At 34.4% G+C, this 25800-nt stretch overlaps 1 protein-coding gene across 3 annotated transcripts in view; it reads left to right on the forward strand.

Moving 5' to 3' along the window:
* The window catches only part of NPAS2 (neuronal PAS domain protein 2), a 238254-nt gene that overhangs the window by 136480 nt on the left and 75974 nt on the right, over positions 1-25800 (forward strand). For all 3 annotated transcript variants that reach the window (XM_074300419.1, XM_074300416.1, XM_074300418.1), the window contains exons 3-4: positions 18853-19001; positions 24476-24567. In XM_074300419.1, coding sequence (XP_074156520.1) covers positions 18853-19001; positions 24476-24567 — 241 coding nt within the window. The remainder of the gene's footprint in view (positions 1-18852; positions 19002-24475; positions 24568-25800) is intronic.

Here is a 25800-nt window from a genome sequence, read left to right on the forward strand (position 1 = left end):
AGTGAAAGAAAAGATAGGAAATTAGTTGAATGGTATAGAAGGGTCAAGAAAAGGCAAATTTAGGAATTGGAGAAGCCTAAGCATGCTTGAGATGGAGCCAGTGGAAAAGGAAATGGATGATGATGATAATGATGATGATGATAAACTGTGTAGCAGGATTTTGCTAAGTACTTTACAATTATTATCTCATCTGATCTTATGACAAAGGAATACTGGAATGGAATGCCATCTCATCATCAACCTTAGTAAAGAATAAGAGTAGCTCTTCTAGGGTCAGAAAAAGGAAGAGAGAGTATATACAGTGATGCTGAAAAGATTTGAAAAATGGAGAAGGTGAGGAATAGAGGGTGGTAGGCAAATTCACATTAGAGAGTGTTAATGTCATGAAATATGAAACTAAATTATCTGCTATAAGTGAAAGGGAGGGATATAAATAATAGTGGAGAAAAGAAAAGTTTTGTAACAGCCACAATAGGGAATATGATTAGGAGTCATTGGTGAGGATTGGTGAGGATCACTGAGAACTCTAGCTGAACCTTATGCAAGAGAGTAAAATATGCTTGATTTTGTGATATTTCCAGTTATGCTCCGCAGCCTGAATTTTTTTTTTTGAAAAACCAGAGTGTGAGGGCAAGTTAGAATGATCATTACCAAATATAGAATAATGGAAGGTCAGGGGAGCAAAAAATTCCAGAGTACTGATTTGTGAAACATAAAAAGTGGTAGATTATGTGCTAAGCAAATGAAGATGAGGAGATAGGATGGGATGGATAGGGCTAGATCAAAGTCCTAGAGGTCATGTTGAAAGTTAAAAAGTGATTGAGGGATTGAGGATTGAAGGTTATGATTTGAGAATGGAATATCAGTGTTTGGGATCCTAGATTGTACTCCAGAAGAGAGTGAGGTCTCTGGTACAATCCTTCTGGTGTGTGGTTGAAGTGGAAAGGAGATCATTGCAGAATATATTTTATATTTATTGAGGCAGTGGGGTGGGAGGATAGGGAGATTACAAAAGAAATAGAAGATATGATCACTCTCAAGGAGCTGCCAGTTTAGATAAGGAAATAATTAATGCATATATGAAGTACTTAGATAAGATATCCTTATGAGAAAGTTTAAGATTCAAAGATAAAACGAATGACATACAAGTCAATGCTTTCAGGAATTCTTTCTGACCAAAAAAAGCAAACTTATCTGTAGAAACATATCAGATTGTAAAACAAATTGATCATTTATCCCCAACTGATGAAAAAAAAATTTTTTTATCTTCACTCACTAGCAGAGATGATTGACATTAGTTAAAAATTAATTGATTTTCCTTTTCATATCAATTGAGGAAATGTGATTCCACAAACCCCTCAGGTGATAATCTATAGAGTGAGCTTTGTAACTTCATAATTTGTGTTTCATTTCTCTAGAAAGCATCCTTGAGAGCCCCGGATGATTCCTGTACTCCCTAATTGAGTAGATGGCAGTTCTTACACATAATGTAGTTGTTAGCTTTCACTGTCTATAAAAAGACTCAGGTGGGAAGAAGGAATGGAAACAATTCAGACAAGAAATCCTTCAAGGCAACTGGCAGCTGAACATACCCAACAAGAGTAGAAATAGGAATTTAGGAGAGAAAACCCTCAGTTATCAGCAGTCTTAGGAATTGACTCTGTTTCTGAATTTTGCCTTTTTTATAAGTGTCACAAACTGTGATTGTTTGCAGAGGTACTATAGTAAACTAGTGATATATCATAGTATCATGGATTTATAATTGGAGAGTACCCAAGAGGCCAAATTTATGATTTCTAGAAGCCAATTTCCTCATTTTACAAATAAAGAAACTGACGCCCAAAGAGGCTTGGAGTTTTGTTTTCTTGTTTGTTTGTTTGTTTGTGTAGTGTTTCTCAGGTATTAAGCATTGGCAATAAGATTTGAATCACAATCCTCAATCAACATTGCTCTTTTCTACTGTACCACCCTATTTATTGCAACATAAAGGATTCTGAATGGATAGAGTGATTGACTTGGAGTCAGAAAGACCAGAGTTCATTTGACTTTAGATACTTACTAGCTTTGTGACCTTGGCAATTCATTTAAACTCAGTTTCATTTCCTCATCTATAAAATGGGGATTATAAAAGCATCTACCCTCCCAAGATTGTTTTGATGATAAAATGAAATAATACATGCAAAATGCTTTGCAAAATTAAAATTCTACCTAAACATTAGCTGTTTTTATTAGGTGTATAGCATCTACCAAATGTTCTGCACTATGGACAATATAAAAGAAATATGACTAGAAAATAAACCCTGTCTTCAAATGGCATCCCCAGAACCAAAACCTAAATCAATTAGAGAACTACAGAAACACCAATACAATTAAATGTAAAAATATTATATGAAGCCTGCCTTCAAAGGGCATCCCCAGAACCAAGACCTAAATCAATAAGATAACTACACAAGCATCAATACAATTAAGTTTAAAAATTTTTTTACCAAAAGCTCAGTGTGGGGAAGTGATATTACTTACAACTTGGGCATGGCTAGTCCCAGAAAGTCATATGACTCCTATGTAGACAGATTTCTCTCACTTCATTGTTTCATTTCTTTTTCTGTGAGCTCAATAGGTCAGAAATGAAAAGTTATTACAGTCAGTCATGAAAATCATAGTCCAATTTATCAGTTTGTGTTTCTCTTTATAATGCTATATATCTTCTGGTTTGATGGTGATTTATCTTCCATGACCGAATATTGTTTTTCACATATGCTTTGTAATCATGAAAAGTCTCACAAAGGAAAAGTATAACAAATGAAAATCTTTGTGCTGAGCCGAGTTTTGAGGTGGATATTTGTTGTTTACTGTGGTTTTGATGGGCTAAATTGAGTATATTAGCAGGCATCCCAATGAACATGAGGTAATGTTAACAACGTTTTATTTATATTCTACTATGATTTCCTGATGTGCAGTTGGGTACCTGAACCAAATGAGATTCTATATACCCCAGACAAAATGCTAATTATTTCTTCAGCCCAATAAAGAGTTTAATAGAAAGAACTTGTCTGTTTGATGCATTGGGTTTTTTTCCCCTTTATTTAAAAAAAAAAATTAGTTTAGTAGAGAAATAAATGATCATTAGACTAGGAAAATTGAAAATCATTAAGCCTTTCCCAACAGCTCTTAATTCTAGTACCTTTTCCCTATTAATTATTTCTTATTAATCCTGTTTTTGGCTTGCTTTGTACATATTTGTGTTGTCTATCCCATTAGATTGTAAGTCCTTTCAGGACAGAAACTCTTTTGCCTTTTTTTTTTTTTTTTTTTTTTTTTTTTGGTATCCCCTATTCTTAGCACAGTTTCTTATCTATTAAATCATTTTTCAGTCATGTTCAACTCTTTGTGACGTCATTTGGCAGTTACTGGAATAGCCTGCCATTTCCTTCTCCATCTGATTTCACAGAAGAACAGGATTAAGTGACTTGCCTATGGTCACACAGTTAGTGAGTATCTGAAGCCAGATTTGAACTCAGAAAATTGAATCTTCCTGCTCTAGGCCCAACTCTTTATCCATTGTACCTGACATATAATAGATACTTCATAAATATTTATTGATTGATTGTTCTGTTAATACCAGAGCAGAAAGAACAATTTGGTAGCACATTTCTAAACAATTTTTGAGTAGAAGAATCCAGTCGGAAGTCATAGATTTATTATTGTTGTTGTTTGTCCTTCCTTCTTGAATAACATCAAGAGGGTGATGTCTTGCAAATAAATTGGATTTAAATGAAGCAGAGTTGTACAAAATCATCAGCCTCACTTCCTCCTCCAGTCATCTGAGTTCAGTGTGCAAGACATGTCAAGATATTTGCTGATGGTCCCAGATGCAGTGGGAAACCTGGGCCTTCTCAAGCTAAGGTCTTTCTCAGGTCTCAATTTGTTCTAAGGTATCACCTATTCAGTGAATAAAAATTGGGTTAGAAATGAGGCAAAGAATGATCTCTTTTACTTAGTCAAAAAAAAATCCATCTGAGAGGGGAAGACCTCAGAGTTTCTGACTAGAATGGAAACAATTGCTATTTACACTACTCTGAGCCATCAAAACCCAAAGAATGAGCAAGTGAGGCTTGGGCTGAAACCTATTATTGACCAATACATTTTTGCATAAGCCCATGGTCCTAGAAGTGAAAGGGATCTCAAGGTTCATCTTGTTTAGTACCTTCATTTTATAGATTAGAAAAATGAAACCTAGGAAAAGTAAATGACCCATTTAGATAAAACTGCTTGAACCCTTGGAGAACTCTGGAAATAAAATACTGACTTCCTTCAAAGAAAACAAAACATTTCTCTTAGGACTTCGGTTTAAAAAAAAAAAAAAAAGTTATTAAACAATGTTTTAAATTCCTGATTGTATAATTTCAGTAAAATCTATATCAGTCAAAACTAGATTTAGGTTTGGTCCCAAACATTTTGATAGCTGTGTAGTTAAGATTTAGATATTATTCTTAGATATTGGAAAGAAAGCATTGGCTTAACTGATACTTAGTTCCCAAGCTACTATGCCAACTTTCAACTAATTTACAATTATGGAATTAAAAATTGAAAATGGTAGTATCAGCATGTAGTAAGAACAAGACAGCCCTATGATGTGGCAAACCACCCCCAATTAAAGTAGGAATCTGTGAACAGTATAAAAAAGAAAAACAAACTATTCAAATGGTGTCTTTTCAGAAACCCAAGTGGAAGAAATGAGTATAAAACAGAAAGAGAATTTTAGAACAGGTACATCAGGGTTGTTGGTTCCTAGAACAGGTTATTGTGGGAGGTTATGAAATTTTTATCCTATGAGATCTCTTAAAATAGGATAAAGATCCATCTGCCTGCTGTGATTCAGATGTATATAAATTGGTGGTTGAGTTATATGACCTCTTAACTTCTCTGAAGTATATCCCTTAGGACTTAATGTTCTTCTATCCACCTCCAGTCAAAGCAGGGCCTAGAGACTTGCCTTATGTCTGGCAGAAACAGCCTGATATACTCAACCATGAATACCAGAGCTGTTGGTTTTAAGAATAGTTTTATTTTCCTTTATTAGAGATTATGTAACAGCTCTGTTCTGGATGCATCCTAGACAATGGCTTTTTCTCATTCAACAAAACTCATGGAACCCCTGGGCATAGCTTGACCATGGAGCTCGGTTGTATTTGGGCAGGAAGGACTGAGCTTCATCATTCACCATATCCCCTTGTGCAAGGAATTTGAGACTTGAACCTGACTACAGATGTGTCTTCCCCCAAAATCTTGCATAAATTGAATTTTTATTTATTAAAATTGTTTAATGTTTCCAGAGAGCTCCTTCTCTAAAGGTTCAATGCAGTAAATTCTGTTTTGTAGTTCAAGAAATCACCCTGTAATTTATCGATTTTGAAAGTTCAGATTGTCAAATGTAGTGCTTTCTTAGGGCAGAGAACATCTATAATCCATTGGTTCTGTAATTACAACTTCTGCACCCTGTGAGACTTTTTTGAGGTTGCCTGTAGGGGGTGCCAAGTAAAAGGAGACAAAAACTAGAAGTTTGACTAGGAATATCACTTCAGTTGAATTGCTACTATTATTCACAATAATTATTAGCCCACATTTATATAGTAGTTTAAAGCATTTTCCTAGCAATCACCCTATGAAATAGGCAATATAAATAGTATTATCATCATTTCACAGACGTCCGTGGTCATAGAGTAAGTGGCAAAACCAAGATTTAAATGCAAATTTTCTGACTTTAAATTCAGTTAATTCATTTTCAACTTAGTCATATTACTTCCCTAGGCTATGTGCCTTATTCATAGTAGGCACTCTGGGTGATACAAGAGAGACCTATAGTATCAGTTACAATTTTGTTAGAGGCTTAGTTTGTGAATAGAGAAGGAATTCTGTCAAGTTTGGTCCCAAAAAGATGAGAAAGCACCTCTTTTCATTCTTTATAGAGATAAGGGACAAGATTTAAGAAATACTTCATAATAATAATAATAGATTTTATGTTGTTTTAAGTTTTGAAAATCATTTCACAAAAGTTATCCCATTTGAACCTCACAACCACTTTTAAAGTAGGTTACACATGGGTAAACTGAGGCTGAAAAGGTTTAAATAACTTGCCCAGGATGGAAGATTTGACCTCAGGTCTTAATGACTGCTAATCTGGCACTTTTGTTTATTGGGACTACCTGCTTGTCTATAATGTTGACCTTTATTGATGTATAGTTTTGTAGAGTTGTGTTTTCCTTCTCCTTTTTACTCTTTCTTAGAATGGATGAGTCTGAGAGGGAGAGAAATGAATTCTTTTGTGAGATGAAGATTATGTATAAATAAATGACATTAATAAAATTCTTAAAAAAAAAAAAAAAAAAAAAAAGGAATCCTGCATCTTACCCTGACTTTTTCTATGACCTTGGTAAAGTCACCTAGAAATTATATGTACTCCTGCTGACCTTGACTACTCATTAATTTCCTATCATCATTAATATATTAAGCCTCACCCTAAAATGATTCCAGCAGGAGTACCTGCTTGACTTGACACTCTAGTTCAAGTGTTTAAACGCTTATATTCAACCTTTACCCCAAAGTTATAGATATGGTTTAATGACCTCCTTTACTTTTATTGTTAATAGCATGCCAAAGGTTTTTCACATTATCAGTGAATACATACATGGCACAAATACTTAAGTGACTATCCATGAAAGTACTAACTAACCAGTCATAAAATTGGATTCACCTTGGCTGCCAGTGAATAGTGAAAGGGACTCAATCCAACTAAGCACATCACTAACTCTGGTAATAGCTTTCAATTTTATCAGAAGGCTTTCATTTTTATAAGCTTTTTCTTACCCCAGATGATAATCAGTGCTTTATATAGACAGTATCTTGCATTTTCCCCATCAGCATGCCCTATTTTATTTAGTATATAGAGGTAGAAGAGATGTTAAGAAATAAATCAGAAAGAAAATGTGACTTCAAACATGGGGAACTCACAATTTAGGAGATTGGTTGAATATTAAAGATTATTTTTATTAAGAAAAATAGTAGAAATGCAATTTTAAGATATTAACAGTTGGAACAAAGAATAGGAAGACATTTAGAAAAAGCTCTCCATTAAGGGTGAATGATAGATTTTTCCTCTTTAAGCTAATTTAATGTGGTCTCTAATTAAGTTTTATTGACAGAAATACTTTTAATATATTGGGTTATTGCCTTCTTCCCATCCCTCAGGAATAGGAACTGGGTTGATAAAATGAATTTTAAAAACCCAATGACAATAACAAAAATTTTAGTAATATTTAATGAGCCCAAAATAAAATGCTTATTTTATTTATGTGTATCTATGTGTGTATATGACAAAAGGGAAGAATATATTCTCAAATAAGCACATGCAAGATGGTACAGTGGATAGCATTAGACCTAACGTCAGAAAGTTTGTTGTTGCTCAGCTTTGTCACTCTTCATGATCCTGTGTTCCATACTATAAGTGATGTTTCCTTGGCAGACATAGTGGATTTAGGGCATGAAAAGGTACATTTGACCCTTATCCCAAATGATTACTCCTCACCTACATTGTTACAGAATGAATGGAGGTTTTAATTTTAGATAGCTACTGCAGAGAAAGGGTCATTTTGATAAGAACATAACTTTTGCCTCTTGTACCAACTTCTGAACCTAAATCCTGAACAAGATGCAATTCCACTTTATATGTGGGGAGGGAAGGAAAGAATCGGTTTGCCCCAGTAATTTCCTCATTGTAGGAAATTCTATCCATCAAAGTTCCTCTGTAGTTTATCAGTAGCAAGTTTAAGAGTTGTTAGAGAGAAGTTAAGTAACTTTCCCATTGTCATACAACTAATATAAATCAGTCAGGCAATGAACATTTATCAATTACCTTTTATGGTCCAGAAACTGTACTAACAACTGAGGGATACAAAAAGGCAAAAAGTAACCCCTACACTCACGATGCTCACAATTTTATGGGAGATTTACTATACAAACAACAATATACTAGGCAGGTTATACACAGGATAAATTAAGAAAATTAAAAGAAAAACAGGTATTGGGGAAGGCTTCCTGTAGAATTTTAGTTAGGGCTTGAAGAAAACCAGGGAAGGTAGAGATGAGAAGAGGAAGCATTCCAGACTTGGGGGACAGCCAGAGAAAATCCTAGAGGAGAAACATGAAATAGCTTTGTGAAACAAGAAGGAAGTTGATCTCACTGAATTAAAAACTACATGGTGGGAAGTAAGATTTAAGAAAACAAAAAGGTGAAGGGCCTAGGATACGAAGAGCTTTAGCTGCCTCAATATTTGTATTTGATTCTGGAGGTGATAGGGAGTCACTGGGAGTTTATTGATAAGAAGGGGTAGATATCTGTGACAGGATTTGAACCTACATTTTCCAGACTCTATGGAAAGTCCTGTATTTCTCTATATAAATACATACACAAGTACTCAGACATGTACCAGAATTCATAAGATGTTGAAGAAGAGCAAATGGACATATATCTATCTCATCAATTGATCTTTTTTATTTATTTTGCATGATTTTTTTTCCCCCATCTTATGTGTGTTTGGTCTTAGGGTATTGTCCCAAGAGGCCACCTTACTGATAATGTAGTCATTCTAGGATTATCTACCCTATCTTTTTTCTTCAGAATTATAAAAGCAACTAATATTGACTAATTTCCAGAGGATTTCACAGTATGTTCCCAGGTTGAGTACCATAGAAAAAAATTGTGTTTCCATCCCTGATGAAAGTGGGTTTCATCACAATCTTTGTATGGGCAATGTTATTAGTCATTATAACATTATGGAGTAATAATGAGCTATCTGTGTTTTAATTCAAATAATATAGACAAACTAGGAAAGAAACAGGATTTTTCTTTTTTACTTTTTTTTTTGGTTAAGGAGACTGCATGTTACTTTTAAAATCTAGGCCAAAAGAAGCTAGAAACTGAGTGGATGCCCATCAATTGGGGAATGGCTGAATAAGTTATGGTATATGAATACTATCAAATATTATATTGTTCTATAAGAAATGATCAGTAGGATGATTTCAGAGAGACCTAGAAAGGCTTATATGAACTGATGCTAAATAGAGTAGAACTAAGAGAACATTGTACACAGCAACAATAAGATTATATGATGATCAACTCTGATGAATGTGGCTCTTTTCAACAATGAGATGATTCAGGCCACTTCCAATAGACTTGTGATGGAGAGAGCCATCTGCATCCTGAAAGAGGACTGGTGGGATTAAATGTGGATCACAACAAAGTAATTTCACCTTTTTGTTGTTACTTGCTTGCTTTTTTTCTCTTTTCATTTTTTTTCATTTTTGATCTGATTTTTCTTGTGCAGTATGATAAATATGGAAATAGAAGAATTGCACATGTTTAACATATATTGGATGATTTGCTATCTAGGGGAAGGGAGAAGAAGGAAGAGAGAAAAAATTTGAAATAGAAGGTTTTGCAGAGATGAATGTTGAAAATTATCTTTGCATATATTTTGAAAATAAAAATAAAAAATAAAACAAAAACTAGGCCAAAAATTAATTATAATCCATATTCTTAAAAGTTAAGTTTTCTTTCATCTATTCCAAGATTATATATTACATTATTTTCTTTCTTTTGCTCAATAGTACTTTATTTTTACAAATTTATGTAAAAATAGTTTTCAACATTCATTTATATAAGACTTTATGTTCCAAATTTTTCTCCCTCTCTTCCTTACCTCTCCCTTCCCCAAAATAGCAAGCAATCTGATATAGTTTAAATGTTCCATGTTTTCTACCAGATGAATAAAAGTCAATTCAGCCTCTACTTCCATAAATGTACTTTTAGAAGATGCTCTACTATTAATGTACCTTCTGAGGGAGTGAGCAAGGATTAAAGACCATAAAGGTGGTACCTATGATCTAGGACAAAGAATAACAGGCAAAAGGTGAGACATGAAACACCCAGTTTAAAAAAAAAGAGGAGGTCCGCCATTTTTAATTAAAGAGGGAAAAAAATCTACTTAGAGGATTTAAGGTGTCTTCCTAGATATTATCTGGAATCAGCCAACCTAAATGCCATCAGCAGAGAATAATATGCAAACTTAGAAATGACAACATGTTACGAAACTATGTTGAAATGAAAATAGGTGATGCTGTAAATTTTTTTAAAAAGTCTTGTTCCTTGCTTCTTACTGCTACCCGCTGGCCTTCCCTGTGCTACCATCACTCAGTAACCTCTCCTTCAATGTTTACTCCCTACATCTTTATTACTATGTCCAAATTCTCGCTTCAAGTGAATATTTGCCTTCTGAACTTTCTCTCTCTTTTCTCTTTTTTTTCTTTTTTTATTAAAGTTTTTTTTATTTTGAAAACACATGCATAGAGAGATTTCAGCATTCCCTTTTGCAAAACCTTATGTTCCAAATTTTTTCCCTCCTTTCCTCTCACCCCCTCCCCTAGACAGCAAGTAATCCAATATATGTTAAACATGTGCAATTCTTCTATACATATTTATTGTGCTGCACAAGAAAAATCAGATTAAAAAGGAAAAAAATGAGAAAGAAACAAAAGAGCAAACAAACAACAACAAAAAAGTGAAAATACAATGTTGTGATCCACATTCAGTTCCCATAGTTCTCTCTCTGGGTGCAGATGGCTGTCTTCATCACAAATCTATTGGAATTGGCCTGAATCACCTCATTGTTGAAAAGAGCCACATCCATCAGAATTGAATATTGTATAATTTTGTTGTTGCAATGTATAAAGATCTCCTGGTTCTGCTCATTTAACTTACCATCAGTTCATGTAAGTCTCTCCAGGCCTTTCTGAAATCATCCCATTGATTGTTTCTTACAGAACAATAATATTCCATAACATAACTTACTCAGCCATCTCCAATTGAAGGGCATCCACTTAGTTTCCAGTTTCTTGCCACTACAAAGAGGGCTGCCACAAACATTTTTGCACATACAGGTCCCTTTCCTCCTTTAAAATCTTTTTGGGATACAAGCCCAATAGAAACACTGTTGGGTCAAAGGATATATATTTTTTTACTTTGGTAGAACTTTGGGCATAGTTCTAAATTGCTCTTCGGAATGGGTGGATCAGTTCAAAACTCCACCAACAATGTATTAGTGTGCCTATTTTCCCACATCTCCTCCAACAGTCATCATTATCTTTTCCTGATATCTTAGTCAATATGCTTCTCCCTCTTCCCAAGGTTTTAATTACCTGGTATGATGTCATTCATTCACCCTCAGATCTTTCTCTCAAACTTGGGGACTTCAAGATGAATCAAACTATATGACTTAGGTACTTTCTTTCATCTTAAATTTCTTCTCTTTGTCTCTCTCTATCTCTCTGTTTCTGTCTCTTTCTCTGTCTGTCTGTCTCTCTTTTCTTCTTTTTTTTTTCCTCTCTCCCCACCCAGGTATTCACTACCAATCTCTAGAATATCTTCCATTCTTTCTCAATGAATTTATTGCTGACTCACCCTTTCTCTCTCTCTCTCTCTCACCTCCTACCCTCATTACTAAAGAATTTCATCATTTCTACTAATATTCCCTCAAATAGTCCAACCTCCCAAGTAGAATATTTCCTATAACTTATTCCTCCAATCTATCTCAGCTACATATAAGGATGGTCATATCCCTGATCTTGCCATTACTTAAAGATGCTCCATGTCCATGTTCATAAAGCTTGAAATTCCTTTATCTTTTATCAATCCATATTTTCCCATGTTTTATGAACTTCTATGTTCTTTGTCTTCATTACCTCCAACCCTCAGTCTTTTCTTTTTTTAATTACATTTTATTTTTTTCCAGTTAATGAAAATTTATTTTCTCCCTCCTCCCAACTGTAGGGAGGGAAAATCCTTGTAAAAATATATGTAAAATCAAGCAAAAGAATTTCCCTCCTTGTCCATATCTAAAAAAAATGTCTCATGTTGCGCCCTGAGTCTGTTACCCCTCTGGCAGAAGGTGAGTAGCATTCTAGCATTGGAGTCACTGTTGCTCATTGCACTGATCAGAATTCGTAAATCTTTCAAAGGTTTTGAAAGTGCTTTTTGTATAAATTGTTCTCCTGATTCTCATCATTTCACTCCACATCATATCTTACAAGTATTCCTAGGTTTCACTGAAACCATTCATCATTTTTATGGCACAATGGTATCCCATTACTTTCATATACGACAATTTGTTTAGCCATTTATCAATTAATGAGAATCACTGAAGATTCCTGTTCTTTGCTCGTATAAAAAATGTTACAAAGTATTTTCTAATTGTTTTTTGTTGCAGGTTTATTGTGTTATCAGTTGTGTCTTCATGACCCCATTTGTTTTGTTGTTGTTATTGTTGTTTGTTTGTTTGTTTTTTTCTGGAAGAGATACTGGAGTGGTTTGCCATTTCCTGCTCCAGTTCATTTTACAAATGAAGAAACTGAGGCAAATGGATTTGTGACACTGTGCTACCTAGCTGCCCCATCTAGCTAGATGCCCTATAAACGTTTTTGTTTGTTTTTTCCCTTGCTTTAATCTCTTTGAATCCTTAAATATTTTGCTGAAGCTTTATGTTTACTTTGAGGATATTCTTTTCCAAATCAAAACCTCTTGGTGAGCCAATTCAACTAGATACTATCCTCTCTCCTCAAATTGCTTGCTTTTTTGGTCCTATTTCTGAGCACACCATATAGAAGAACCCTTTCCATGGATAGTTTCACCAACTTCCTCCTTTGCCTCTACTTAATACTAAATAGAGTTGAAGGAAATTGCAAAACTTGACAACTGGATCCATTTAAAAATTATTTCATCTAATCTAAACAGAGCCTTCACTAAAGCAAAGTAGTTCTTCTGCTCCTGCTTACCTCTGTCCCACTTATCACAGTAGCTATTTCAAATCCTTTTTTCCCTCAAGTTTTCTACCATACTCCACCTTCTCAGCTCAGGTCCTTTCCTCACAATTCATCCAAAAAAATTATAGTCACTTCCAAGAGGTTTGTGTTCTCCCCTCCTTCTATACCATTTCCCTATAATATGATCTCTCATTATTGTTTCACTGCAGTCTCTAATGAAAAAATGGCCCTTCTAGTCAAAATCAATCCTATTATCTTATATCCTTGATTCTATCTCTTCCCAGATTTCTCCCACTATTATCCCTACTTTTTCTCTAATCTTATTAAGTATCTTATTCTCTACGGGGTTCTTCCCTACTTCCTGCAAATATGCTGATTTCTCAAAACACCAAGAGTTGCCTATTACTTTTAGGTTCAAATGCAAATATCTTTTTTTAGTTTTTAAAGTTCTTCACAACCTGGCCAATTCCTGTATTTCCAATCTTCTTATATATTGTTCTTTTCCAAGACTCTGGGATTCATTTATAGTGGATTATGTAGAGTCCCTTTCACACAATCCATTATCTTGTAAATTCATATCTTTGTACTAGCTATCTCCCATGCCTAGAATGCTCTCCTTTCTTTCTTAGAAGCCCTGCCTTCCTTCAGGATCTAGTTCAAATGCTACTTTCTGCAAAAGGCTTTTCTTTCTCTCTTCCTTCTCTCTTTCTTGTAACTAGCCACCTTTCTGAATTACATAAATAAATAATACAGGAATGATTCCTACATTAGGAATAGTCGTTCTCTGAAAATAAAAATTGATACTCAGTTTTATATTACTTATAAATTGTTGACTGAGAATTGCATCTAATCAGTGTATCAATATTTATAGATTGGATTTGGAATTGATTGTATAGGTCTCAGTGGTAGAATTTGTAGTCCTGCAGGGTACAACCTGACCACAAAGACTCAAAATTTGTGAGTTTTAGGAAGGAGAGAAGGGAAAAGGGAAGATTGAGTCAATCTAGTCAGAGAATGTTTTCCCACTACAAGACTTTTCCAGGGGATGTCAATTGTTGTTTTCCCTATTGCCATGGGTTTTTAAAATCTCCCCTCTGAGTCAAGACAAGCAAAGCCCAATTTTCATTTCTGTGTGACCAATCACAATTTTAGTTTAGTCTATATCATTGTACCACTTCTGGTCCTTACATAATAAAATGTTAAAAAACAAAAAACAAAACAAAAAAACAAAAAACTGCTCTGACTGTCGGATGGATCCTTAATTACTAGGGAGTCTTAGATCCTTTTTATTGGCAATTTTTAGCCTTGTTAATAAATTAAGTATGCTCAGACCTTCGTGTCTCAGGTTTTCTTTATCACAGATTTTTAATACAGCCATTCCCTATTTGTTAAAATACAATCCGTTTCATATTTTGTTTGGTATTTGCTATGTTTGGGACCTGATGATTCTTTTATTATTGCAAAAGCACACAAAACAGGAATATTTTTACTTTTATTTGTGAGTTACCAAATGCATCAAGTGGCCAGTCTACTAATAAAGGCCTTTTCATATTTTGTTAAGCTGGTCTTTTTAAAGAATATTCAGTCTATTGCTGAGACTGTATATGAGATCTTTTGTTTACTATGGGAAGAAGAAGGAAAAGAAGCATTTCATAGTACTTTAAGTTTTGCAAAAAGCTTTGCAAATAATTTATCCTCACACCAACCCAGGAAAGTAGATGCTCTTATGATCCTCATTTTACAGATGGTTAACCCTGAAGCATGTGGGGGTTAAATCACTTATCCAGGTTTACACAACATTTGAGTCTGGATTCAAACTCAGGTATTCCTGAGGTCCAGCACTCTATTCATTGGGCCGCCTAGCTACATGGGAGAACCTGTTGGAGCTTGTATCACATTGGCACAGCCTTCAAGAATTTAAGTTTGTCTCCATGCCATGATGAATCATGAGAATAGAACTTTGTGGAAGTCTGGTACATAATTGGTTTTTAATAAATAAACATTGTACTGATTTGAGCTGAATGGCAATATGGTCTAAGGAAAAATGTTTATAATTGTTAATGTTTCTTTTAAACAGTCTCTAAGGAAGAAGTAACCTAATGGCCTTAAAGGAACATTCCATCCTATACAGAAAACATACTCTTTTGCTGGAGACCTTTAAAGCATCTAGATGATACAGTAAATAAAACATTAGGTATAGAGTTAGGAAGATCTGAATTCAAATTCAGACTCAAACAGTAGCCATTTAAATGTGGACAAGTTACTTAATTAACCTATGTCTGTCTGCATTAGTTTTCTTAAGTATAAAATGGGGATACTAATAGTATTTACTTTCCAGAGTTGTTGTGAGGACAAAGTGAGATAATATATGTGGTACAATACTATAAGACAGTAGGCATTTAATAATTGCTTGGTCACTTTCTTCCATTTGGTTACTTCTTTTCTCAGATACATTGATTAATCCATGGTAAATCATATGTTGACAGACATTCCCTCCATCAGACCAGCTCAAAACTCAGATATCATTTTATCCTAGGCAATTCTTGTCTGTCTTTCTGTAGAAAATTTTGGGAGACTGATTTCTCTGCATACAGAGAAAAGATTCTCAGAGCCTCGTCATTTAGGAGATGTCACCTCAAACACACAAGTATTACTGAGAGGCTCTCCTGAGAGTCTGTAAGTGCATGATCACACAGATTTGGGAGGAGAGAAGCTGAGAAGGAGATCTGATGGGACTTAGTTAAGGAAGAAGTGAGGAAGAAAAGAAATAGGACCTAAAGAAATAGTCTAGCTGACTATGGCTAGTGCTGAAAGCAGTTACAATTCTTTGTGGCAACTGATGCCTACATCTACCACCAAGGCCCTCAGGAACAGCTGAGACTCAAGTTATTTGATCAGTTCTAAACTTCTCTTACCACAGATTAATGCTAGTAGTGAAGTGCTTTCCACCCTTTGCCTCTTCCTTTTTGAGAGAGTGATTAATTAATCCCAAATGTTTCTGTCATTTAAATTTATTCATAATTTCTGACTTAATATTCTAACCCTGCATTATTCTAAAGTATGATTAATCTTTTTATTTATAGTCACAAAATAGAGAATTATAACTGGTTTTTGTATATGAGCAAACATTAAATTTGTTATATTTTAAATTTTTTTAATTTAAATGAAATCTTGAGGTTGATAGTGACAATGCTATTAATTTATTCATTTCAATAAATACCCCCCACCAAGTTGGTAAAACTGAGTACCGGGTTTTTAGCTTTTAACAAAAGCAATCACCATTGCCTTCTGGAAATCAGGATGAGTTGGTGGATTATACCTTATTTCCCTCCCTCCCTACACTTAAATACAGAAAAATATCTCTGTTGGGGCAGAGTTCAGGGCAGTGCCTGGAGATTATGTCAGGCCCTGGGGGAGGAGAAAGGGAGTGTCAAAACCAGGCTGGTAAAACCCACATTCCAAGGGTGAGTTTTAGAGGAGGAAGTGAGCTCCACCCCTTTTCACATTCAGCCAAACAAACCTCTAAACCCAGATAATACATAGGTTATATTTTCATAAATTCTCTCGAGATGAGCTATCCAATGTACTTTTAACTTTTTATAGGCCTATTAATATTTTATACATATCTGCACAATACCTCAGCTTGTCATCTATTAAATCTGTTATATGTTAATAGATAACTGCTCCACTTCCCATTCTGGACATGCATATCTTAGATGAAAGCTTTTTAAAAAATAAAATAGATTTAAATTAATAATTTTTGCTTTTACCTCACTTGCATTTCCTTCTGTATCCATCTCCCCAGTCTTTTACAAAGAGCTATCCCTTATTTAAAACAAAACTTAATAGAAAAAGAGGAACAATAGAAAAACAATTCAATAAAACTCATTCTCACTAGATGAAATCTTTTATGACATTTCTTATATGACAATTGTCATTGGTAAAATAATACCTTGACTTGATGAGAATGCCTTTTAATATCATATAAATGCATTTATTTTGCTACTACAAAAATCAAGCACTTATTTTTTATTATTAGGATTTTCAAGTATTTTGAAGCCAAAAAAACAGGCACCACTTACTAATTAACTGATCCACTGATTTGATTATATTGGAAGAGCTTACCTTTTGTTAATAAATTAAATATTTGGGTATTTTTTAAAAAGGATAGATAGGTATTAGAGTGAATAGGGTCTAGGACCTGGGATCAAGAAAACACGAGTTCAGTTCCAACTTGAGACACAATTTCTATACGAGGAAGTGATAACCTCTGTCCTCGTCTATATAATGGGATGAAAATAGAACTATCTCTCAAAGTTATTTTTAAGGACCAAATGAGGTAAGAAATGTAAAACACTTAGTTCAGTGTCTAGCACATAGTGAGTACTATGTAAATGTTACCTATTATTATTAGCTATTAAGTTGGTATCTTTCCTTTAATCATTACTTATGATATCCAGTTTTCCCTCTAATTAGATTTTCTTTACATAAGCCAAACATTGAAGTGTCAGACCTAAGAGATCTGATCTTAGACCCATGATCAATAAATAAATCAATAAAAATTTATTAACCACTTACTATGTGCCAGGTACTTTGCTGATATGGTGATTCTACCATAATTCAGCATATTGTGAGCCTGGTTTTAATCTTAACATGGTAAAATCAAGCAAAAACCATAGTTGGAATTAGGAGATATGATTCTGAAATCTAGCTCCAGCCTATATTAGCTGTTTGTTCTGTAGTTGCTACCAGAGACTGTCTAAGGGTTCCTGGAAGTTTTACTGTTGATAATATTTGACTTATCCCTTCTTCTATTCCTAGTGATTTTCATTGTCCCCATGAATATTTTAGTCCTAGATTGCATATTGTCAATTATTTCTTAGGGGTATGTGTTGACTTTCTGATGAGGGCTACAAGTTCTTTGAATGGAAGAACCATTTCAGTGTAATATGATAAACATGGAATCCAGAGAACTGCCATTTAAATCAAAATAACCAAGCATCATTTCTTCATTGGTAAAATGAAAATTGTAAGGCTCAATTGATCTTTACATATACATATATATATATATATATATATACACACACATATATGTATATATGTATAAATGAATCATATATGTGAAACATATATCAAAGCATATTTGGGGAACATTTATGTGAAATATTTGTGATCATATGTGTGAAAATAATTTGAAAACTGAAAATTATAAACCATTAGTCAAAAGTAACATTAATATACCACATGCTCCTTTTGTATCTACTATAGCCTCTAACCTAGAGCCCTTATATGTAGTAGATACTCAAGAAATATATATTGACTTGAGTCTCATATGTTAGGACATTGGGAGACAGAATTTACTCATGACCCCTGTGTGGCTCAATATCAAATTTAGAAAAACTGAGATTTGAAAAGAGTTGTGAGAAATTAACTATCCCTCACTGCTAAAGGAAGTGACTGCCAACTGGATAGCTTATATTCATGGTTACAAATAAACACTAGCATCACCTTTTCCTAGGGGCTTACCAATAACCAGGTTTTTATGAAATTAGAACTTTGGGTAATCAGAAAGTATGGCATCAAGGGTATTGCCAGAAGCTGCATAGAATTCCAGTCATAACACATACACATAACACAAGTCATTAGTTTAAAAGAAAATTGTCCTGTATGGGTTCATCCATGAAATGAGGCTAAACAGGGGCAGCTAGGTGGCTCAGTGGATCAAGCACCAGCCTTGAATTCAAGAGGACCCGAGTTCAAATCTGGTCTCAGACACTTAACACTTCCTAGCTGTGTGACCCTGAGCAAGTCACTTAACCCCAGTCTCAGAAAAAAAAAAAAAAAAAAAAAAAATGAGGCTAAACAAATCCATGGCAGCAAGGTAATTCCAGAATGTGATTGGAAATAATGCCTTGATTTCAGTCATGACAAATGTTATTGTAACTAGAATCTTTTAGTTACCACTGTTTTTCATATTTTTAGAGCTTCACGAAACAAGTCTGAGAAAAAGCGTCGTGACCAGTTCAATGTTCTCATCAAAGAACTTAGCTCCATGCTTCCAGGGAACACTCGAAAACTGGATAAAACTACAGTGCTTGAAAAAGTCATTGGATTTTTACAGAAACACAATGGTAAAAAAAAAAAGTGTAACTGTATTCTCTATTTCTATAATTCCTGCCCTTTCTACAGTGTCTTCATGTTTAGATACTTCCTTGGATTTCTTCACTCTTTGGGTTTACCCTTTTGAGAAGCTGCTTGTATATAAAATAGGAATCAGCTTTTCTTCATTCCAAGTTACTCCTCCCTCATTAATAGCCCCTTATTAAGCTAGGTTAGAAGGTGGCACTGCCCTCCCAAATTGCCTTTATTATTCCAATCATTCACAGCAAGAGCCTGTTAAATAAGGAGTGTAAGGATCTCTGAATGGCAATAACCATCCAGACCAGACAGAATATAAATACTGTGAGAGGATTACCCTTATCAAAAGTATATTTGCAGCACATTTTTTTTTTTTTATCTTTGAAATTTGGGAGGCAGTTGCATTGATTTTCTATCAGGTAAGAAAATGCCAGCTTCTCTTCCCCTCTCTGTCCCTCTCCTCCATATTGATGTGTGCATAACCTTGTATTGTTCTCACCCTCTTGGACCTCTGAACAGCATCTAGTCCTGGTTTGAAAAGATATTGTACTTTTCCTTGGCTCTTGAAGCTGCTGTCAAATGAAGCTCTTAAGAGGTTATTAAAACCCTGTGTTAACCTATTATCTTGTGCCCTTTACCAATCTATTTTTCTCCTAGCACTAACTATACCTTTACTCCCTCCCACCTGCAGATTAAGAAGGAAAAAAATAGGAGAAAGTAAAAAATGTAGGAAGGATGTTAATAAGAATGAGAAGCATAACCTCTTAAAAAAACATGACTTCAAACATAATGAAAAGTCACAAATGTCAGAAGTATTGAGGAAATAATTATAGTTATTCTATCATTACGGCAGTGCTTCTCTTTCACTGAAATTTTGCCACAGACAAGATGATTTCATGAAAGAGGGCATGATTGGGACATCTGAAAGTTTCATTGTGCTTATTATTCTTTTGCAATTTCTTTGATAATTATATATACCTATTAAAAATGTGACAGTAATAATACACCCTCTTTTTCAAAGCTGCCCAAGGGAGAGGAAAGAAGAATGTTAATATCTTCAGTTAAAAATGTCAATGAAGAACAACTCAAGTGAGATTGGAATAAAAGTAGAGCAATACTGGTTAAAAAACCCCAGTTGTTGGAACCAGAATATTTCCTAAATAAGCACATTTTCTAAAAAATAAGATTTCCAAATAAAAGTGAACATGTGATAGGTAATTTGGTTTAAAAAAAAAAAAAACTTTTTGCTCAAATTACTCAAACTAGGTCAGTATCATTGAAAAACAGAGCCTGAACTCAGGAAGTTTGACATATTGTTAGAACTACTGTTCTCTTGGGGAATCATAGAATCACAGAACGAAGCCAGAAGGAATTTATATTAATAAACCAATCCATAAGAATCTCTAACAAACAATATTAGCTATGACATCCTCATTTCTCTTCAAGAGGGAAACTCTACTTATCAATTCCTTTGCATCTATTCCAGGGATTAGCCACCATTTATTAACCACCTGCTTTGTACTAGGCACTGCATTAAATTCTAGGGATACTTAAAAAAGCAAAACAAAAGCTACTCTCACTCGAGCTCACACTCTAATTGGGGAATATTAATATATATGTGTGTGTGTGTGTGTGTGTGTGTGTGTGTGTGTGTGTGTGTGTGTGTGTAATCCCAATTCCCATTGCTTGTTACATTATTTCTCAAAATGAATCAGAAAATCTGATCTCAATTAGCAGCAAGTTTGTATATCATTAAATAAAAAATGAGAATTGTGCCTGACTCTCAAAACTGTATACAATAATCCCCTCTCCCAATCTCCAACACTTGCTTCAAGATTCCTTCATTTAGGCCAATGATTCCAGGCAAAAGCTAAATTTTCCCCAAGCCATTACCCAGAGAAAATAATCTGTTTAGATGTGGCTAGTGAAATGAGTATTCATTGGTGTATTCTTTCATTTATCTTCTGCCTTTTGGCTATTAGAAAGTTAGATTGCAAGGATTAGTAACTGGGGTTCCGCCCATTATAATAACCCTTTTCAGTACTTTGGTCAGTTCTTTGCTTCCTCTTCTAAAGCTACCCTGAACACTGGTTATTCCCTGCTTATGGATGGGTGGGTTGGAAGTATGGGGCAGATCAAAACAAGAATTTGGCCCCTTTCATTTGCAGAGAAATTAAAACTGTTTTGAGTCAATACCACTGATTGTATGAGCCTAAAGCCCTGAATTAAATGCAAATAAGGGAAGCACAATTGGGTGTCCTTATCTCTTTCAATGGAAATGTTACATTCCACTGGGCCATATTTCCCAGTTGTTTATCTCCCTTTTGTGTGGTTCAGTACTGACTGATTTAATTTAATTTAATTTCCCCAAACACTGAAATCCCAATCCACATATCCCTGGAGTATTTCTGCTTTAGTCAATAGAAGTAGAAATAAAGAACTGTGAAAAAGGGGACTTATTTCAGTTTAGGGTAACATTTACACCTCCTGCTACATATTCTTAGGTTTTTGCCCTATTTTCTGATTACACTGAAATATTGTGAAATATTGTGATTCAGGAACTATACTTCTCTGGGATGCAACTAGAAATATTATACTGATCAAACTTCTTATGTTGATTTGATGAGGTCAAGTAGCAGTTCCTAGTTAGAAATAGCATGTAACAAATTCACAATGATCATTCTCTTTGCCAAAAATTAGGTTAATTTAGAAGAAGAGGTTACAGATAGAATGAAGAGACAAAATAGGCATCAGGAGTGGCAAATATGAAATAGAGTTGGGAGAGCAATAGGGTTACCAAGGAAAAGAGTTTGGAAGAATCCATTAAAGGAATATACCTGGGTATGCCATTGACTGGCAGCCTAAATCCATAGAAAAATTTGGCAGGCTAACCCATTAGCTATAGGAAGGAGAAAGATGCCTTTAAAGGAGAGAGAGAGAGAGAGAGAGAGAGAGAGAGAGAGAGAGAGAGAGAGAGAGAGAGAGAGAGAGAGAGAGAGAGAGAGAGAGAGAGCCTTATAATAAGCTTAGTCCCTGAAAAGGACTTAGCAAAGATCTTTATCACAAGCAGATTTTTTATAAGGGAAATACAACCTTGGGGGTTTCTCAGGGAAGGAGGGAATAATAACAGGAATAATTTGGTAGCTCAGATGGAGAGATCAAGGGGGAGCCAGATAGAATGCACCTGACATACCAAGTCATACTATCTAAATGACATACATGACATACCTATCTAAAAATATGCTAATCAATATCTCAAAGATTGGTTAAAGATGCCCAATGGTTTGAGGGATAGACAATGTAGGTTGATAGTTCCATCTTACAAATCATTCTTTATAAACACTATAGTCTGGTACTTGGTCATGCCTGATAATAACCAGATGGGCTTCTTCCTGATAAGGAAAGAAACTAAGCTTAAAGTCCACATCAGATTGTTGATTTACATGCCTTCAAATAGAAATTTCTCATAGGCGTTTTATTTGAAAGCTCTGAACCTTTCCCCCTTCTTTTTACACCTGTAATCCCAAAACCATTGGTATGTGACTCTCTTCCTATTGGTGGAGATTTCTGCTTCACCCCACTTCATGTCAGAGTTTACAAGAGGAATGAAATTCCCCAAAATGGGGGAACAAGAGAGAGACGGTCTAAGGCCACTTTTAAAGACCCAGTCTTTCCAAGGTATCCCTACTGACATGGGAAGGGACACAGTGGGCTCCATGTAAGCCCAACTGGACATTCTCAAAAGGCCATTTCAGGTTATTTATGGAAATAGCATGTTTCAGGAAATCAGATGAAATAATTAGTATCCTGTTATAATCATAACATTGCTCAGTATAATATACCGTTATTTTTTTTTTTTACTCTCCTAGAGATAGCTTATCTAACCTTTTTAAAAAGTTATGTATTAATTGGGCCCCAGGCTCCAAAGAATCTAATTATTAAAGGATGTTGAAATATCTACTGAGTGAAATGGCAACTATCAGTATTACTATACTACATTAGAAACTCAACTGGTCATACCAAATGATTTAAATGTTATTAATTTGTGGAGGAAACTTATATTTTCTTTTTCTCCTCTACTGAGAAATATGACTTGTCTTCTAAAAGAAATTTGGGTCATATGAGTTCAATCTTCCAACTAGAGAATATCTTCTGCCATGATAAATGTAATACACAGATTTATCAGAAAAGTCACATGTAAATTGTTGGGAGATTTTTTTATGGGGGGGGGGGGGTTTGGAGAGAGGGGTTGGCCACAAGCTGAGAGCTTCTTCATTCAAAAAAAAAAAAAAAAAGATATTTCAACAAAAATCAGTAACCTATCTTGGATAATAAGCTATCTTAAGTATAAATTTTTCAAAAGTTGGAAAAATTGTAAGATATGGATACAGGTCAAAGAAATGGAAAGTTTTTCCCTATTTCTAATCATCTTACTGACAGTACTAGAATTATTTCCCTATAAAAGTCACAAATACAAAGGGTTTTTTTGTTTTGTTTTGTTTTTTTTTTACTGTTCATCTGCCTTGTTCATCTCAAGTACAAATTAATCCTAACTGTTGTACAATGTTCTGTACATGATGGATATTCAATATAGGTTTTTCATTGATCATTTTTGCATAGTTTACTTCTCTGATTTCCTTTCCCTGCTATAATCATCAAAGACTGTCACTCTTATGTAGTGCTTTAAAAATAAGGAAGGAAACTCTTTTTCTTTTATATTAATTGTAATTTACTCAGTTCTTAAAGAAGAGACCAGAAAATCTGAGGAGCACAATGCTTGATAGGATATACAAGTGGAAGTTTACAAATCCATATGTATATGCAAAACATTTGAGTCTTCTTTTTTTTCCCATCAAGTGTTAACTGCTTGGCTACTGGTTGCTTTGTCTACTTTGAACAAAAACATTTTTTTTTCTCTTTTCCAGTGTAAGAATATTTCTTGCACCTTAATAAGTTTTTACTTCCTGTTGACTCTTCAGGAAATAATATAACTTGAACTTCTAAGGGTCATAATTTAACTACATAAAAATGGATAGACTACCCAGAATGTCATTAGGCACCTCAAAACTGCCTTTCAAGTTCTAGATCAGAGGCTCCTATCTTTATATGTGTCTTGTATCTTGGCAGTTTGATGAACCCCAAGGACCTCTTTGCAGAATGATGTTTTTAAAGAAATAAAATACATAGGATTACATAGAAACTTATTTCTATTAAGATACAATTATAATAATTTTAAATGGCTTCTGGGATCCCCATCTTTTGAACCCCTGTACATTCTAAATAAGACAATTGGATTATTTCTATTTTCATTTCTAATATAGAAATATACCATCTTCTAGGACATATGTGATCTTCTCAAATAACTTACAGTCATCTCAAATCACATAGCAATAGTTTGTGCCCTATTTGTTGACTGAACTTTTTACATACACTAATGAAAAATAACAACACTTTTATATTTCTTTAGAAGTTTCAGCGCAAACTGAACTCTGTGACATTCAGCAAGACTGGAAGCCTTCATTTCTCAGTAATGAAGAATTCACCCAGCTGATGTTAGAGGTAAAAATGCATTTCAAAATGAGTTTTAAGGGTTTCAAAAGAAAACTTGTCCTACTGACTCTGGATGTGACTTGTTGGCCCAAATAATAATTTTGTCCACAATCCTTCAAGAGAAGGCTTTGAGAGAAAAATCCTGTTGAGTGATTATTTGCTCCTATTCGTGCTGTGGCTACAGTACTTGGTGGTGTAATGAAGCAAATCTGTATGGTAAGATCCAAAGCTATGTTTAGTAGTAAATCAGAATATGCTGTTGCTGGAGGGAAATGCCTGGCTTTCTCACTCTACGCTAGAGATGTGATGATTTGCTAGCCAAAAGGTAAATATACAAGAAGGGAAAAATTACATACATGCTTTGCTTTCATTTGACATAGATTTTCCTTTTCCCTGAATGCAAGTCTCATTTTATAAAATTATGTACTTAAGAGGAATACATTTTGAAAAGAAAGATGGACTTTCAAATTCTGTTTTTGTGAAAATTTCCATGAATTAAAACTACTTTTAAAGAAGCAGTGAGATGGAATGGAGAAAGGGCTGGGTTTTGAGTTAAGGGGAATGAATTCAAATGGCCACAGAGTTCTAAATGCCTTTATAAGCCAAGGCAAATCATTTTTCCTCTATGGACCTGAGCTTCTTCATCAAGAAAATGAGGGATTTAGACTAGATATTCTCTCTGGTCCTTTCCATCTCTGAGTTTTTGATCCTGAGTGTTTTTTGAAAAACTATGTGGCATTGAGGCCTGAGATTGGCCTGAACAAGTTCTTTAACCCCTTGGAGCTTCAGTTTAATCTGTAAAATGAAGACAAGAATACCTAATAGCCCCTATCTCAGAAAACTATTGTAGGGTTCACAGGAGATAATGGATGTAAAGCATTAAGAAAAATTTAAAGAGCTATATAAATGTTAATTATTATTTACAATTTTATTGATTTTTTTTGTCATAAAATTGTAATCCAATTTTTATTTTTTAAATTAATTTTATAATTATAATTTTTTGACAGTATATATACACGAGTAATTTTTTTTATAACATTATCCCTTGTATTCATTTTTCCAAATTTTCCCCTCCCTCCCTCCACACTCTCCCCTAAATGATAGGCAATCCCATACATTTTACATGTGTTACAGTATAACCTAGATACAATATATGTGTGTAAATCCAATTTTCTTGTTGCACGTTAAGTATTAGATTCTGAAGGTATAAGTAACCTGGATAGATAGACAGTAGTGCTAATA

The sequence above is a fragment of the Sminthopsis crassicaudata genome, chromosome 3 (assembly GCF_048593235.1).
Source record: "Sminthopsis crassicaudata isolate SCR6 chromosome 3, ASM4859323v1, whole genome shotgun sequence".
Lineage (NCBI taxonomy): Eukaryota > Metazoa > Chordata > Mammalia > Dasyuromorphia > Dasyuridae > Sminthopsis > Sminthopsis crassicaudata.